At 40.3% G+C, this 18,596-nt stretch overlaps 1 protein-coding gene across 5 annotated transcripts in view; it reads left to right on the forward strand.

Annotated features, from left to right (window-relative positions):
* The window catches only part of gdpd5b (glycerophosphodiester phosphodiesterase domain containing 5b), a 39,750-nt gene that overhangs the window by 13,951 nt on the left and 7,203 nt on the right, over positions 1–18,596 (forward strand). For 4 of the 5 annotated variants that reach the window (XR_011584145.1, XM_070828604.1, XM_070828607.1 and 1 more), the window contains exons 3-10: positions 9,911–10,014; positions 11,730–11,823; positions 12,016–12,075; positions 12,494–12,592; positions 13,328–13,421; positions 14,848–14,993; positions 16,153–16,235; positions 17,894–18,044. Coding sequence is in view for 4 of the 5 variants with exons in the window: in XM_070828604.1 (XP_070684705.1) it covers positions 9,911–10,014; positions 11,730–11,823; positions 12,016–12,075; positions 12,494–12,592; positions 13,328–13,421; positions 14,848–14,993; positions 16,153–16,235; positions 17,894–18,044 (831 nt within the window). In the remaining variant the exon portion in view is untranslated. The remainder of the gene's footprint in view (positions 1–9,910; positions 10,015–11,729; positions 11,824–12,015; positions 12,076–12,493; positions 12,593–13,327; positions 13,422–14,847; positions 14,994–16,152; positions 16,236–17,893; positions 18,045–18,596) is intronic. The other variant, XM_070828606.1, reaches the window with a different exon arrangement.

The raw sequence follows: 18,596 nt of genomic DNA on the forward strand, positions 1-18,596 counted from the left end.
TGTATCTTGTCGCGGCCTTTTCCCATGATAACTGTGAAGCTGTCCAGAGAGAGATTGATGCATATTTTGTGTTTAAAAATAATTATGGCATTCCTCTTTTTTTATTTTTGGCTGCTGAGTTTAAAAGCTGTTATTGTAACTGTTACGTTACTGTCTTTTTGCTGTTCTGATAACAAGATGGCTGTGTAGGACGCGGAGCATTTTTGAATGTACTCTCCTACTGACTATACTAAGGAATAAAAACCATATGAAGCCCACAGAACCACGTGTTTGGTATCCACAGCAATGTGCTCTTACACCACGGTCTCTAGATAATCTCCTGTCAACATTGATTTACAAAGAACAATTATCTTCGACCAAATATGTCCTTGCTGTCATATCCCCCATTCAATGACCTTGAGTTTCCCACATAGACAACTGGAAACAGAGGACTATTGTAATGTCAAATTAACCTCTGTCATCTCCTACGTTCTAGTTCAAGCATTCTGTATAGGAGTCACATTTATCATAGCCTGTTGTATATTGAGTTTGTGTATTTGGCATATAGATTTATTTTTAAAGGTCCCATATTATGCACAATGCACTTCTAAATGTTTTTCCAACATAAATATATGTCCCTGATGTGCCGCGAGATCGCCAAACTATGAGAAAAGACCGTCCTCTCCCTTTTTCTCCTGCTCCATCTTTCAGTAAATGTTTGTGAAAAGGTTTGATTTTAGATTTGGTTCCCCTTATGATGTCATAAAGGGATCTGCTGATCATGTAACCTCGTTCAACCCTTCAGCAGGCCGTCTGTCGTTGCCCACTGAAAACCTCCTGAATCCACCTCGCTGTCTGTCATTGTTTTTTCCTCCCAAACGCCAGCTCCCGCTAACACGAAAATGACGAAGGTGAGAATGTTTTGTTCTTCTAAAATGGAGCAGTCAGACAGAGGCGAAAAACAGCTGCAGCAGCCATATCTGTATGAGGAAAACACAAACACAGGTATGAACTTTTAAATGAGCACAATATGGGACCTTTAAGTATTTAAATGTATGCCTGTAAATGTTTCCCTTCTTAATTATGCTTTTTTAGATTAATGTTTTATAATTTTAAACACATTTGAAGCAGCTAGAACAGCCACACATTATTCCCAGTATTACGCACTTGCCAGGATAAGTATTAAAGCCTACACAAGATCAGCAGTTTGTCTGACCTTTCTCTTTATCTCTTCTATTCCATATTTAGGAAGGACACAGAGGTCATGTTGCTGAAACAAACTCAAACACACAGCACATACCCATGAGTGCACTCACATGCACTCAGACACACCAGGTTGGATTATTTATTTATGCCCACATACCATACTGTAGACAAGCAGACACCTAGGACACAGACAATAGACCCATGTCACTCAGCACACACACAGATGCAACGAAGAGTCACCCAGTAAACCTACCTACGTGTTGCCTGCAGTAAATCTGCATTAGCTGTGTCAACAAACAAACAACACAGCCAGGGGTTGATGGTTATGTTAGATAGCTCTTGGATCATATAAAAAGCAGCAATAAATTAAGAAAGATTGATGTTTTTCCCCTCCTGTTTGCAGGAAACTGGACACGGTGTAGCTCTGTTTCCTGTTGCAAGTGGTTGTCTTTCAGGCCAACTGATAGGATAGCGCAGAGTCAGCATTCTTTGTCCATGGCACTCATCCTTTGTTTTGACCGTGTGGTGGTGGATAGCACTTGTCTTGACCCCAATGCAAGAAGCACACAGTCATGCACATGCAGTCTGCAGTCAGCGTCCATTCAGTTGATTTAGGAAGTGGATATTTACACCTCGCCATTATTTTAATTTGTTTCCATAATGAGTCCTGAAAGTAGATTGAGCCAAAATGATTGTAAGTAGAGACTACTTTGCCTTAGTGCTGTTAATAATGAGGAAGAATGGATCGCTGCGTGATCAGCTATCTGTCTGTATTTGTTTGCGCGAGCAGAGAGCTGACATTTCTATCAAAAAAGCTTCCCACCACAGGTCAAGGTGATGTCAATAGTCTGCATCTTTAACGATCCCAGTAAACAAACTGTGACCAATCAAGGACAAGTATCAGCTACATGCACTGTAACTGGACCCGAGTGAATCACAGAAGCATGAGAACTGAGAATCTCACGTTGAAACAACTGTAGACTCCTTCATAACCCACAAATGGATCATTCCGTTTCATTCTTTTTAGTTGTTTGCCTTTTCTTCACTGTAATGAGCCGTTCAGGTTCACTGCCTGTCTTAGTGAAGCTGCGTCTTTATGTGTTCAAGGTGCTTAGTAGGAAGACAGCCCACGTCATGCAGTGCAAGCCGATCTGGCCTCTCAGTAATAATTGAAAGTATTTCCATTTAGCCAGTCTTTACCATTCAGTCAGACAAAGGCTTCAAAACTAGAAGTAAAGCTGCTCTGTCTTCATTTGTCAGTGATCTTATGGTCTCTATTAGCTCTGGCCTGTGAATTATTGGGTAAACAAGAAAGACAACATGGTTACTGCAGTTGCAGGAACTTGGTTGCAATGATGGTGATTTCACAAAGTGGCATATTGTTATTTCATTTGCTTTGTATAGCAACTGTTTAAATGGCAAGAGAACAGGAGCTCAAATGAGCAGAATTCAAATAATCGTTGATTGTTTTTCTTGCATCCTCTGAAATGTATTTATCAAATTTCTTTTTTGATATGATGATTTCAGTTTTTGGACTAACGACTTGTAGTCATTTCTAAAGGACATTGACATTTTCTTCTGCATTTTTTATGCCTGATCACATTCACGTCCTCTCGTTTTCTGCCCAGCTGTCAGACTGAAAGGTCATAAGCTTCAATAAATCAGATGTGAGGTTACTCCATGATGAGGCTGAGGGTGTGATGGATGGATGGTGATGTTTTTAATGGAATAAATGGTTAATAATTGATCTTGGCCTGTCAAGTAGCTATTATGTATATTATCTGCATTTTACTTAAGTAGTAGTAGTTGTTTTGGTATGATCTTAATGTTGTTGTTTATTTGTTAATTGGCTGGTGTATCAGTTGGTCTTAAAAGCAAAATGATTTTCTGGATCATATCCATCTGCTCAGCCTCCTCAATTCTCAATTTTTCTTCAGGACATCTGTTACCTTTATTCATCTTTTAAGTTTTGGAATCGCATTTTGTACTAAACATGATAGTGATGTAGGTCAAAGTCTACACTGAGATTTGTTTTGCTTTGGAACATGTTAATCAATATTGTTGTCGGGAAGTATTTATCTTTTCACTGATGACTAATCCTAACTGTCAGGCCGGTATTGGAGCCACAGTTTTGTTCATTTAATAGTTTGTTTATTTTATGTGGTGACATTAATTTATAGGATGTGATGAATCCTCAAAGTGTCATATGGAACATATGTTCATCTTTTTTATCTTTCATCACATCCTCAACTGAATTAGTTGTCTAGTTGATGATAATGAGTGATAATGATCTGAATATCTTTAGATTTTGGACCTTTGGTTGGTCAAAACAAGACATTTGAAGCTTGGGCTTTAGGAAACTATATTCTGTCATTTCATAGACCAAACAATTAAGCCTAATTGATCAATTGAGAAAAGAATCAGCAGAATAATGAAAATGGTCATTAGTTGCAGCTTTACACCTCACTCTTATTGCAATTCAAAACGATTAATAATGGATATTTTCAGTGCTTTTGATAATAAAGATTATAATCTGTTACATTGGATGTGCACAATGTGTGTACAATGTATCAATTCAATAAATATCTGGTGATGTCTCAGGTGACCTGCTGACTTTCCCATCTTACCTGAAAAGCTGCAGGAGGTCACTCAAAGACTATGTGCTCACATGTACCACATTGTGAAACCAAGGCCTTAAAGAGTGAAGGATTTATTTGTAGTTTCACTATAACGTCACTGCATGCCAAAGCAGGATCACAATTCATGAGTAATTTATTTGAAACTGGTAGTTTTCGGGCAGCACACAAAGCTGCACACACACTGCGGAGGAATCAAAGAAGCTGTTACTAAGGGACTGAAGGAAACTATATTGAATCTGAAGTATGCACCTGTTAACACTGAAGTGCCCTGAAAAGTCCCTAAGCTGCTTCCTGGTGTGTGTGGCTGTTGAGCCCAGTGGTATATTCAGTGGGTAACATCAACCATATTATCTGGATTGTTATCCACCTTAAGGAAGTGATCCCAAGCTTCCAATAAATGCAAAACATACATGCCGTACTAATGTTCAGTTTAGAGCCAGTGTGTTGAATTTGCAAGTGGGGTAAACAACAACCACAAATATTGCAACAAAATGTGATCCTCTGCCACTAGAGTAGTGTTCAGATTTAAGGCTTTGCTTTTTTAAGAGAGAAGCAGTGAGGGGTCACTACCCCATGTTGGCTGCTGACTTGTACCACTTGTTGACTGGGATGGTAGTACGATTTCCTGTTTAAAATGTAGAAGATCTACAAAATAATATAAAAGTAGAGGTTTCGGAAGGTGTCGCTCATATTTTTCAATTTTCAGGATCACCAACCTATGTTTGCATATACATTTACATTGTGTGTGTCGCTCTGGTGGTATAGCTGCATGATAAAGAAGTCCACGCCCTGTGTGAAATGCCAGGGACTTATCTGGATATGCTCAGGAATGTGACAAGGGACTGTGGTGTTAAATCCGGTGAAGATAGAGGCAGAGAGAGGCATGTGAGCCTGTGCCTGTGCCTCCCAGAGAAAGAAGCATAGTCAGCAAAAGAAAAAGTGCTAAAGCAGCTTTGTCTTTTTTTTTTTATGCTTTTTGTGGGCTAAAAAGAATGTCTCTCCTTTATTTGAGTTTTTTCACTCACAAGCATGTTTGTGTTTATTCGTGACTATATTTGTGTTGATCCAGGACCATCCCACACCATATTTTCTCTCCACAGTGTTGGCATGTTAGATGGCACCATATTGGGCCAAGCTGCCGTACTTAATTGAATACATCAATTAATTGTGTGTTCTCTGCATACGTAAAAGGGAAGGTCTGCAGTGACATGTGCAGTAACATAACTTTTGGTATAGGAAACCCTAATGTTGGCTGTCAAAACATACTGTATATGAGATACATGCAGAGCACATTACACAGAGTAAATAGCTGAAAATAAATATAGATAAACAGAATAACAGTCGGTCATGTTCTCTAAGCTTAGGTATTATGCTTCTTCGGATATTTTCAGCACCTCTTAGTACTATTTGTCTTCCCTCTGACTAATGTCGTCCTATGCAAATATGTGCTCTAGAGTTATATCACAGCCAAACACCCAAAAAGTGTTCAGAAAATGTTTTCGTTGAGTCCTCACACATGAATAACTGCGCACAGACTCAAACATGCACAGTTGTTTTTTTCATGGTGGCTCATACTGTAGTTCTACTGAAGAGTGCTGTGGTAGAAGTGTGTGCAGTTATTATTACGCTAGTAATCCACGTGCTTGGGCTGTGTGATTTATAGGCTGTGTTTTATGCCCCATGTAGGCCACTGCTGTTGACTTTTAAGCACGGAGAGCTACAGTAGCATACTCTAGCTGCATTTGAAGCTTACAATTGCAGCTACAGCTTGAATACATTTACACATAAAGACAGCAGTACATAACTTGACTTGGCATGACTAGTGTGAATGTATGTATCCTGTTTCCATATTCAGTTGTAGTTTGACTTGTAAATCAGATGCAAAGTACGTATTAGTTTGCTGTATACAATGCATACACCATATGCATGCGTTTTCTTGTGTGTACCTGAATAAGTAAGTAAACGTGTTCATCCATCCATGCATGTATGCCCTGTGCTGTAGAGTGTGAGTGATAACCATCCCATGGACATGACGCTGTGTTTTAGCCTGGATCCTGTTTGACATATTGAAGCATTCTTGGAGGTCAAAGGGAGAGCACACTGATCATTTAACCATGTTGCTATTATCATTAGCAGTGTCCCTCAGACGTAAAACTGGGGCAAATGAATATCAGAAAAATCTCTGTGACCGTTACAGAATCGTTGACTTAACGCTACATGCCTAATTTTCCTGGTTTTAATCTGACTGGGCTCCAGAGTGTCCCAAAGGATCGCACTGAAAGCTCCAGAAAGTCTACACAACAATGCAAAGTATTTAAACATCAGTTTATCTCTGCACACTTATCTGCTGTAACTACAGTAAGTAGGTACGGTGAACCCCACCTACCAGGCGCCACAAATTACATTAAGCATACACTGACGGGGGGACATTTACTAAGCTGGGCTGTTTAAGACTTATCTTGTGAAAAGCAGTGAGGCACAAATATTCTCTGCTACAGACCTTGAAATAAAGACTCCACTTTGCAGCTGCAGTCACACAATGTTAGGAAATATTAGTTAATAACTTGATGATGTCCGCTCTACAGAAAATCAGTGCGAATTAAAAAGACCTTCAAGAATTATATGAGCCATTTTAAACTTCACAAGATTATTGCTGTAAACAGATTTTATAAATCCAATGAGCCCATTTGATAAATATATTATTGGCTGCTTTAATTGTAATCCACTGCACTGGACTTTCTGTGAGCCATTCAAGGTTAAGACAAATAAGAAATTCAGGCAGAGAGCCACTGAGGGAACCAGAAAGGTAAAACAGTGTTACATACAGCGGCTGTCACTTAAATCTTTAACTATTTCTGAACCAAAGCTGTTCTTTAGGTTTTAATATTGTGCAAGTGTTTATGCAAGGGGAGTTTTTCCTTGCTACTGTTGCTCAATATAATATCTGATGCTTGCTCATGTGGGAATTCTTGAATCCTTAATTTTGAATTCATGAATCGCTGGGTCTCTCTCTAATTAAAGAGTTTGGTCTAGACCTGCTCTTCATGTAAAGCGTCTTGAGATAACACTGTTGTGAATTGGCGCTATATAAATAAAGATTGATTGATTGATATGCTCCAATTAATCTTTCTTAATTCTGGAGTTATATTCAAAAATAGATGTATTTTATCTTAAACATTGCAGCTGTCTAGACTTCATTACATCACTTAGAATAGCTACAAAAAGGGTTCTTGATTCTTTTTAAAAGTCATTTCATTATTTTAGATTTACTTATTAATTACTGCTCACCACGTAATATGATTTGAATTTAAGCTAATTCAATAGCTCTGAATCTTCCCAAGGAGAATTTGTCCCTTTGTCCTCTATGATTTCTCTAAGGAGTTAGAAGCACAACAGTCGTCACAGTAATTATTAGTACAAAGCACAGATGACTGGTAGCATAAACTGCTCGTCAGACGCTCTGATTCCCAGAGATTGTGGTGTTCTGATAGATTTCTGTTGCCGCACTGTCAGTCCGTGCCATGGGGTGTTGTTCCCGAATAAAATGCCAGCCTTGCAGAATGGTAATGTGATGTCAACCAGGCCAGGCCAGGCCGAGTCATGTCAGGCTGGACGAGCTCTGCTGCTGAGTTAGCTGGCAAACAGGAAGAGAACATCAGACCCAACAAGCTGCTTAAATCCCTGCAATCCCTGTGCTGCAATTTTTGTAAACAGTCTAATTTCAAAGGAGTTGTACGGTTGTACCTCAGGTAAAGCATACAGTATGCTCATTGCCTAAGAGCAAAGAGCTAATGGAGGCTGCTTTGTTTGCCTTGGACCTTTTGAATCCGCCCACTCGACCGAGGGGACTGATTCTCGAGTGTAACGAGATGACAATTCTGTCTGATTTGAGTCAACCATCATGTGCGTGAAAGTAATTATAAGAAATGGGAGATGGAGCAGGCAAGATAAACACAGGCATTAATTTCACTCTGAGCGATAAATAATTGCTATATTCAAGCCAATATAGATGTGTCTTCAGCATCTGATCCCCGAAATGACATTTGAATACAGTTTATGTGATCCGATTTGATGAAAGAAATCTCAGTGTAGGTAACTTATTGACCACACCATCACTGCTCTCTCAGGGTCTCATCTATCATAATCCACAGGGGAGGGGTGGGGAAATCAAAGGGTCGGGGTGAACAATGTCGCCTCTCAGGAGCAAGGTTGGGTCTCCCAGGTGTTTTCAGCTAGTCATTAAGGACCATGGGAACCAGCGTCGGTGCTCTCTCATCAATGAGCAGAGCTGTCTCCCACAGAGAGACCATGGTGACCTTTTTGTTACTGGAATGAATTTGCTGTGCTCTTTGTCATAACACATATCTGAATGTAGAAGTTAAATAGTAAAGATAAAAAGACCAAAAGAGCTCTTCTGAAAATAATAGTTTCCTGAAATTCTAGTTTTAGGGTAATTTCCTTTTAAAGATGGCCAAAATGATTTGGTCCCTATATTATCTGATGTAAGAGGACACTCTTACATAATAATACTGTCCTTAACTCTGAAATGCACTTCAGAAGCCATGTCCAAATAAGAGAGGGTAAGCATTCCCTGGGGCTTGTTTCCCTTTTTTCTACAATTGATCTCTGTTATACATTAAATGCCCAGAAATAAAATAATACATCTTTATACCATCGTGATTTCCACATTAAATCTGACCCTGGGAGTGAATGCTGAAATGTGGGAAAGAAAATCTAAAAACAAGCTTGAGGTCAAAACACAACCTTCAAATTCTGTTGAAAATAATTTCAGTGGATTGAGTCATGACACAAAACTTCCATTTAGTATTTGAAAACCTTTTTATATTTTATCAAAAACACATATACTGGGAATGAGACCAGATAGAAACAGGTCAGGCAGACTGTCTTACCTGTGTGTTGCATCAGTTGGCCAAGGCGATAATAATCTGATCCTCTGCACACACAACAATGGTGCATTCAAGCTGGTATGCTTAGGTTGCTTAACTGAGTGTCTATCTTGACACTACGGTGCCTACAGAGCCCACATACATGGGATTCTGTAAGGACATTTAGGCAGCAACTAACGAATATTAGTGATTAGTCTATTGTTTTGTTTTTTTCCCCACTCATGGGACATGACATGTTCAAATTGCTCATTTTGTCCAACCAATGGTCCAAACACCAAAAAATTGTCAATTCAGCGATTTAGATTAAAAACGTCTTCAGATTATGTGCAGTTTGTCCAGATTACATAGAATTCACGTCACTGAGCTAACCCACTTGTTTTATCTGCCAATGTGATCAAAAGATGTTGACTGTCACTTTGTGTGTCCACTGACGTCAGATGATTAAATCATATCACTCTTTAACCCAGAGGCAGTGTCAACACTGCCAGTGTGTGTGTGTCACCTGAGGCTTATCAGCACATTTTTATGTCAGCCAACACAGCCAACTTTCAGTTTTCTTTAGATGATGAGCAGTTTTCTGCACTTTATGAAAAGGGTAAAAGTTCTTGTCTTGCAGAAAAAGTGTCGATGTGTTTGAAGTACGCCGAGAAAGATAGAGAAGAGTGTGGCCTCTGGGTGTGTATCTGAAGATGTAACCAATTAAATATTTGCCGTGGTACGAAAGTGCATGGCAGAGGGGGACAGTAATTAGTCAGCTTGCATGTGAAGTTATTAAAAGTAATTCTTTGATAATGAGCAAAGTGTATAAGGGAATACTCCCTGCAAAGGTCAGCAGCCAGGTTGACACAATGTGCTCAATGTAGCTAAGCCTGTAGAAAGTTTACTTCTGATGAACTCTGCTGGTCTTCTAGAAAAGTTGAAGTTGTGCTTGTCAAGCCGATAAATCTTCCCACAGACATTCAATGTAATAGCTTTGTGACCACAAAGGTGCAATTCAGTTCATTATCCATTTTTTTTCCTTTTGCTTTGGCACCATTTACAGCTGTTCTGCATTAATTATCACGTTGTACAGCGAATGTGCATTCAGTATCATCAAGTGGACTGCAGTCATGTCAGTTCTCATCAAACATATTGGATGCACAGAAATAATTAATTGTATTTATTTTTGTGCGTGTGCAGTGGGAGCTGCTGTGGTCCCTCATCCTCCTCTTTACCTTCTGTCTGCTGCTGGTGTGGTTCTACTTCTGGTGGGAGGCACATAACGACTACAATGAGTTCAACTGGTAAGTACACAACCAAACTGAGAGCTTCCTGTGTGCTCTGAGGTCAAAATTGGAGCCAGACGACTGCCACCATATTGTTTTGGCTGTAAATAACCTCTATCCATGATTGTCAGCATGTTGGTTTCCTAAATCATCAGTTTAATCTCTCCACTGCTTTAATCTGAGTAGAGAGCACCCAGCCCTCCACAGATTACACCATTGCATAACAGAGATGGCTCGCCCAACATTTCCTATTCTGTGAATGACTGGGCCCTGTTCCACTTCTATGTGACCACTAGTTTATGTGACAAAAAACATTATACGCTATTAAAGATAAGTCTTATTCCAAACCTCTAGATGGAATTAATCTGTTTTCAATTGCATGTTCTAATGTGAAACCCTACACATGATTTTTCTTAAAGCACAAGTATGTGCTATACTTGATTTTAAGTCCTCAAGTATTTACAGAAATAATTGACCAAACATCATTCAGAACATTCTGAGTATTTATTGAGGAAGCGAGTTTTATCATCATAACATAAATAAATTCACGTTACAGTCTAATGGTAGAATCTGATGTGCTGCGTGCTGTTGTGTCCCGTACTGGCCTGTCTTTCTCACTACCTTTCCCCTCCCCCTCTCCACCTGCTCTGAGTAACCTCTACAATGTCACCTTTCCTCTTATTATAGTCTTTCATCACCTCCTCACATTCCTTTCCCACAGTAGGTTTTTGCTCTGTGTATGCTCCTCACCCCCCCTCTTCCAGTTCCTCAAACAGCCACCTCAGTCGACTTTTATCAGCAATCTCACCCGTCTTTATTAATCTCTGGGGGTCCGTTTTGGCGGGCAGACATTTGCCGTTCCTTTTTAATCGGAAGAGTACACATTTCCCGCTTTCCTTCCTGCTTTTTGTGGGGATTTCACAGATAATCATAGGGATGACATCCCTGGCCCTATGTGTTCTAGTGATTGAGTAGCAGGGATTGTCCCAGTCCATCTGCATTATAAATGTATTCACAAAGGGCTAGGAGCATCAGCACTAAGTGACCCTGCTGAGGCTCTGTGCCACTGGAATCACTGATAAGGCTTTGAAAGTAATTAGTGCTATGGGCCCTAGCTGTCATGTCAAAACACACAAGCGCACACTCATACACTTGTCTTTGCTCTGCAGCTGTGACCCTATTGATACACCCAATCTTCACTCTTTTGAGTGTGTGTGTGTGTTTTTATTGTACAGCTATGTCTGGCTGCATCCGTTTCCAAAAGGGAAAAATAGAAAGTTCAGACTTATCTCGGTTGTCATTTTAAGTGTTCTTTTCCTATTCTGTTTCCTATTCTGAAGCTCCGCAGACAAAAACCAGCCACCAATAATTTGCCACCCATCCATTAATATAACAATCACGTAATCTCTTTGGTCTGACCTCTCCCTGAAGCCCAATAATAGTGTCTGTCTTTGTTGTATCTGCGTTTAGTGCAACAATAAAACATTGAGCTGGAGGGCACTTGATGTCAAAGACCTTTGTTAAACTACTGTAGACGGTTGGCTTTTCAATCTTTGCAGGCTGTTTTGTCAAAATGACTTGGTGTCACTCTTTACATAATTGTAAATCAACCTACAAGGAATGTTTGGTTTAAAGGAAGCACTCAGTTCTCACCATTTAGTATTGATATTTAGGCATGATAGTAATGTGAACTCTCTGTATGTCAAATGTTATTCACTTTCTCGTCGCTGCAGGTTCCTGTACAACCGCTCTGGGGAGTGGAGTGATGGCACTGTTCCCATCCTGGCCACCACCGCTGCTGGCTTCACCTACATTGCATTTTTAATGGTGAGTTCTACGTCTAATACAAAGTGGAGGTGTTAAACTTGTCGTGCTCAACTTTTCAGTTGTTGCACATGTTGCTTGTCATAATTCACCAATTATGTTCTGATGTTGAGCAAGTCAAGACTTGTGAGGCAGTACACTTGTATTGTTCTAATGTTGTGTGTCTCTCGTTATTTCTCTGTTTTTTTTCTTCAGGTTTTAGCACTTTGCCATATTGCACTCGGGCAACAGTTAAATTTGCACTGGCTCCATAAGGTAATGTGCCAAATTTGAGACTGAGCAACTGTGCTTGTTTGTGTGGGCGAATAGTGAAAGGTAGAAAGGGGGGGGGCGGGTTGGAACACATGTATCTCTCTCTGTGTGTTGTAGTCTGTGTTGGAGGAATGTTTATATACTTCCCTATTTGCTTGGTTCCTGCATGTGTGCTTATTCATTGCTGATTGGCTGAACTTGTTCTGAACTTACAGTTTGAGTTGTGTTGTCCCAGCAGGGTTGTGAAAGGCCAGTAAATGACCTGCTTTCAGCAAACCAAACACAAGAACCAAACACGGTTTGGGGTGTGAAAGGGCCGGGAGCTTTTTGGGTTATTCTGTGGTGTGTGGGTGTGTACATGTATTTATCCAAAGTGACAGCCTCTCTGATTTCCTGCATTTCTCCCCCTCTGTCTACACAGATAGGAGTAACTGCTGCTCTGCTCACCACCATTGTTGGGGTGATATCTGTCAATCAAACATGGGGGCAAGAGTGGGATGTCATCCCTGTCTCCCTGCAGGTCAGCAGACTGAAACACAGGAAAGCCTAGACTTTGATCATTGGTTTATAGGCACTGGATAAAAAAACTTTTACCTGAATAATAAATTCCAGGTTGGGCCGTTGAACATGGCATCATTCAGATATACAAATACCACTATCCATATCTGTCAGTCAGTCCCCCCTGCAACAGCTGCATCGTCTTTATGTTTACATATACAGAGTATATGTTTGTCTATTTTTTGTTCTCTTACCCAAATCTTTGTAAGTACACTGTGTGTGGATAATTTACAAGCATATAATGAGTTACATTTCTGATTATATTTCATATTGTCGAAGGGGAAAACTGTAGTCATTTAAGCTGCATGTACTGTAGTGACATGACACTCGATCTGCATTTATCCAACTAACAATTACTAGCTAAACGATATCCAGTGAGTTGTGAGAAGCTTATAATTACTGTGTCCCTGTGAGATAATTGTGTGGACTACCACTGAAACTTATGCCATTACATTTGCATGCCTCTACAAATTATAGCTGTTATTTCTGAAGTGTTACCAAGGTCTTAATTGCAGATAATGTCTGTAATTCCATGCTTCTCTGTCTTTTATCTTTGTTTCTCAACTCTTTCACTCGCTGTCATCTCGCTTAAACCCTAATCCCCATCCCTTACCACCATATCTTTCCCCTCTGTGTCCTTCTTCTTTCGTTGTGCCCTGCTTTCTACCTCTCTTCTCTGTCTCACATCTCTGTCCAGGCCACAGGTCCGTTCCTGCACATTGGCGCTCTTGCTGCAGTCACTGCACTGTCTTGGATTGTGGCTGGTCAGGTCGCCCGCTCAGAAAAAACTTGTATGTTTACTTCTGCATCACAGAATACAAGTTACTCTTTGCTGCTAGAACCATTCGACACACACACACACACACACACACACACACAGACGCACAGAGGAAGAGTGGTGAATGATTAACACTATGCAGACAGAGGCCAGGACCTCCACCCAGGGTGTCGGAGATAACGAACATTCCTACGGGCTCATGTGATGTTTTCCAGCCAGGACACCTTGGATTGTTTTCTCCTCGAGTGTAGGACTCTTTCTGAGGATAAGCAGCTCTTAGTGTGTAGCCTAGCTCTTGCTGCCGTTGAATAGAACACGTAGTCATTCATAAAGCAGTTTTATTGTCCTCTGACTGTGTTTACAATAATTGGTGCTTGCTATGTGGTCATATATTCTTCAGTCGGTCATGTAAATCATGTGCATAGCTAAATGTACCTTCAGATTACTACTCATATTAGACAAGGCAGTTTGTCCCTTGTACTGTGACTGAAATGAATAAAAGCAATGTTTAGTCCTTCAGCTACATTTTAGGTTTGGAGAGATTTGGAGAAGGGTCTTGGCCAGCTTATTTCCACTTGAGCATCTCTGCTGTAATGCAGAGGGGAGTCTGAATAGAAAAGAGGATGTGAGGGTGTGTGTGTGTGTGTGGGATGAAGGCTGTGAGTCTCCTGTGTGTAATAAGAGTTGTCTACTCAACCCAGCCCCGAAGCTGACCTTGAAACGAATACATTCCCCTTCTGTGTGTGTGTGTGTGTGTGCGCGCACCCAACTACAGACACACATCGCTCACTTCCACTGAGATGGATGCAGGGGAAAGTGTATCTCTTTGGGCCCTGATGTCAATGCTGATGACCACTGCATGTAGTTATAAACAGCGCTGAACATTACCCACATTCATAGAAACTACTTGTGTCACACATCTCATTGAAAATTACACAAGAATCCACATTCAAGAGCCCCACAATTTTCTTTTGGGTACGAATCAATACATAAAATATTAAAAATCACAGTTTTCTCAACCGTGTCTGTGCTGTTGCTTTATTTATGCTCATACTAAGGATGCTAACTAAAAGAAACAAACTTGCTGAGCATATAAACCACAGTGGTCACTGGTCACACAGGTGAAACTGCTAATGTTATTAGTGTAAACATGATTATCACCATGGCAATTATTTGCCAAAAACATGTCCCTTTTTAATATGTATCAAAATTAGATTAAATAGATTGTGAGCAGTTCACATTTGTATGTATATTCTTTTTGATTGTCTTTTTTACACGTTTTTGGTGCAGATCAAACAATCAAGCTATAACATGTTAAGCTTCAGAGGTGCTGGTAGGTGGGTTTTGGTCTTTAAACAGAGGTGGGCTAACCATTTCCCCTGTTTCTGGTCTTTATCGGCACAGACGTGTATCATTTTTACCTGTTTGCTGTCTCCCAGTGTTCCAGGTGGTGGTCGTGCTACTGTATCTCAGTGTGTTACTGGGACTCTATGTGGTGCCCCTGTACATCACCTCCCCCTGCATCATGGACCCCGCCACCCTCAAACAACGGCCTGATGTCATTGGCCACCAGGGAGCACCCATGGTGAGTCAGCTGACCTGTATCATCCAATCAGAAAAGGATATGCTTTCACTGCCATACACACCTGATATTGGCTGGTCTTAGATATTTACTTCCCCTGTTTTTCATTAATTTTTCTTCTCCTGCACATCGCAGGGCTGTTCTAATCTATGAATGTGTGTTTGTGCAAGTGAAAATAGTCCACAAACATAACCTGGTGAGAGCCAGGAGCTCTCGATGCCTTGTGTACGGTAGAAATATATTTTTCATCTGGATTTTGTGCAATCCTTCCTGGCAAAGGCAAAGACTTGGCAGCTTGATAGGAAAGGGAACCGATTAGAGATGGGTTATGATCAGATTAACTGCTGTCTGCTTTAACTGTTTTCAGTTACACCATCTCTCTCTCAGAGGTTAGTTTTTAGACTCCACTAGAATGTTAAGAAGCCCATTAGAGCAGTTAAGTAACCATAAAAAACTACATGAAAATATGATTTATACACACCAAAGCACATTTTTTTGTTTTTTATGTTTTATTTATGTGCTTGGATCAATGTTATTGTGCCACTTACCTAAATCATCCTTCAGGTACCATTTAGAAGAAATATCTGGATCAGTATTATGCAACACTTGGAAGGAAAAGATGAATTCCTGGTTATTCATAACAGTTACTGACATGCTCAAAAACACACCCAGCTTTTTGAGGTATTCGTGTGAAGCGATCGATCGTCACAGTGGAATCTAAAATTAGGAGTGGCTCTGGGAGGCTGTGAGTAACTTCAGCTGGGAAATAAAGTCACATGACGGGACTCCGTTTCCCAGAAGGACTCTGTATTGATTACAGCATCATAACCTTTCCTGTGGTCACAAGTCATCAGTTTTACTCATACAGTCTCATAGGAAGAAGCTATTCTAACAAGCGATGTTAAACTTATTGACTTGGTATTGATCATAGAAGACTAGAAGAGAAAAAGACAAACGAAAAGAAAAAACGACAAAAGAAAAACAACCGACAACGCTGCCCATTTTCATTTCACAACATTCTGACCATCTATGTTTGGAGGAAGGAGTCCATTTTCATATATGTTCAACTAATAGCTTGTTTGAGTTTTTTTTTTCGCTCAACAGTAGTAGGTCTTCCAGTAAAGTTGTAAACTAGGTCATTGGCCTGTGTGTTTGTGTGCAGCTTGCTCCAGAGAACACACTATGGTCCTTCCAGCGAGCTCTGCAGATGAACGTCACTGGGTTGGAGGCTGACGTGGCTATAAGGTACACACATGCACGATCAATACAGCAGAATGACAAAGCCAAACAAATAACAGGTTATTTTGCCTCACTGTTTGCTGTTTTGGATAACCCTATGTTTTCATAACCTATGAAAAGAAACCAAATACCAGTCCAGTACTGAGATAAGCTCACACTGAACCATGTATTACCAATTAAAACAGAATGTGTTGCTTTTGGTGATTGATTGTCTCCTGTAAGTATCAGACATAAAGAATGTTAATGTTATAATGGCGGTCATGAGGTCTATGAAAAAGTAATATTTATGTTGTCATAACAAATTATTTTCTTCAAAGACAAATGGGTAAAGCAGTAATATTAATTCAATATGGAAAAAAACAAATAATATAATCGCATACGTCGGATACAAACTACAGCAGTCACAGGATGGTAGTATTGAACAGGTTACGGCAACAGCAGATCAGTCTATCAGCAGGCATTAGATGGAGGCATGACATCATCAGCATAATGAGAGCTGACAGGCTGAGCTCAGAGAGACACACTTGGAGGAAGGAAGAGGAAGTGGGGAGGGTGGGTAGTGCAGTGGCCATGGTATATGATGGACAGTGGGTGTATGGGTCTACTCGTGCAGTGATGGAGGATGAGTGATTGTGCAGAGGAGGGAAATGTTGATTTGCTTTGGTGCAGAATATGTGATTTTGGGTTGGGGCTTTATTTAAAGTGAAGTTGAAGAGTTATTGAAGTTATTATCAATTACCCTTGAATCTGAGTTAGCTGCACGCTCTTCTCCTGCATTAGCAGCCACGTTGGCACTGTGTGTCTGTTGGTGTGTGTGTACCTGTGTGCTCACTGTACAGTCCTATGAGAGGTGAATGGGTGTGTGATTGGTGCAGGCCGCTGACGGCTGAACTCCTGACTGTGCTGAGTAATTAGACTTGATGACAGCCAGAGAGACAGTGAGACTCCACTCCTGCAGCAGACACACACACACACACGTTTGTCATTCATCATTACAGTACTTTTACTAAGGAACCTTGTATGGTTAGGGTTAGGGTTGGATATATTTTAGGAGTCAACATTACACACAAACACAATGGTATCCACAGAGGAAAGGTTGACTTTTTTCAGCCAAGAATTTGAATAGCAAATATTTAAAATTGTGAGGCCATTTTGTTTTTTCATGGTTTTTCTCTTTGTTTTCACTGGAATAACAAGCTACTGTGAAATCATTTGGTATTCAAATACTGAGCAGCAACAATTTCCAAAAAAACCCCAGGATTAGGCCAAACTCTTGTCTTGTCTCCTCTGCTCTCCCTTTCTCTTCGGCTCTTGTTTGATATGTTTTAAGAGTTTACCCTCTAACCAACTCCCGTCTTTTCTGCTCTCATCTAATATCATTTTGAGAGCTTTTATTCCTCTGCACTGCATGAGCTACAGATGAAGTTACCTTTGGTGATCCTTTTGAGTCATTTCTCAGTGTAAACAGATGCTCAGTTTGAATTGTTATAAAACATGTGAGTGATTTGAGAGAAAAAAAACACTCTTTCGTGTATTTGATGCCAGTTTGGTTGTAGAAAATTATACAGATGAACACACATACCAGTACTGAAATAAGCCCTCTCTCCAGCCTTTAACACTCAAGGCTTCTCTGTAACCTCTCTACAATGTCTGTCAATCATTAGTGTGGATGGAGTGCCTTTCCTGATGCACGACCGCACCCTACAGAGGACCACAGATGTAGAGAAGGTTTTTCCAGATAGACAAACGGATAATGCGTCACGCTTCAACTGGACAGATCTGCAGCAGCTCAACGCAGGACGGTGGTTCCTCAAGGTAACGTAGATAAAAATCATCTGCCCATTGAGTGCCTCAGTGATCCCCTGGTTTCATCTAAATACTGAAAACCATTCATGCTTGAGAGATATACTCTCCCGTATGCAGAGTGGTTCAAGGTCAACCAGTGCTTCATAATAATTGTGTATTTCAACCTGCTTGAAGTACGAGACGAGTGGGCCAATCAGAAAAACCGCCTGTTCTGGTATCAAATTATTCTGTGCTGCGTTGTTGTATTCTTGTTTAATTATTACCTGCGCCTATCTTCATATTCTCTTACCAAAGAGGAGAATCTGTATCCCTCTACATTACACCTGCAGTCATGTATTTGTTTTCTATCATTTTCTCCTCACACAAAATCTGCTATGACAAACAAAAGTTGCTTTGTATCTAAAGGAAGGTTGAAACTCATTGTGCGTTTTAAAATAGATGTTTGTTAAACTTCTATTTTATGGGCTCAGATTGCTGTGCAAAGACACATGGCTGTTATGCCTCTGATGTCAGTATTTATTTGACTGAATTGTTTTCTCCACCCTACCCCCTTCAGTCTAT

The sequence above is a fragment of the Pempheris klunzingeri genome, chromosome 4 (genome assembly GCF_042242105.1).
Source record: "Pempheris klunzingeri isolate RE-2024b chromosome 4, fPemKlu1.hap1, whole genome shotgun sequence".
NCBI classification, from domain to species: domain Eukaryota; kingdom Metazoa; phylum Chordata; class Actinopteri; order Acropomatiformes; family Pempheridae; genus Pempheris; species Pempheris klunzingeri.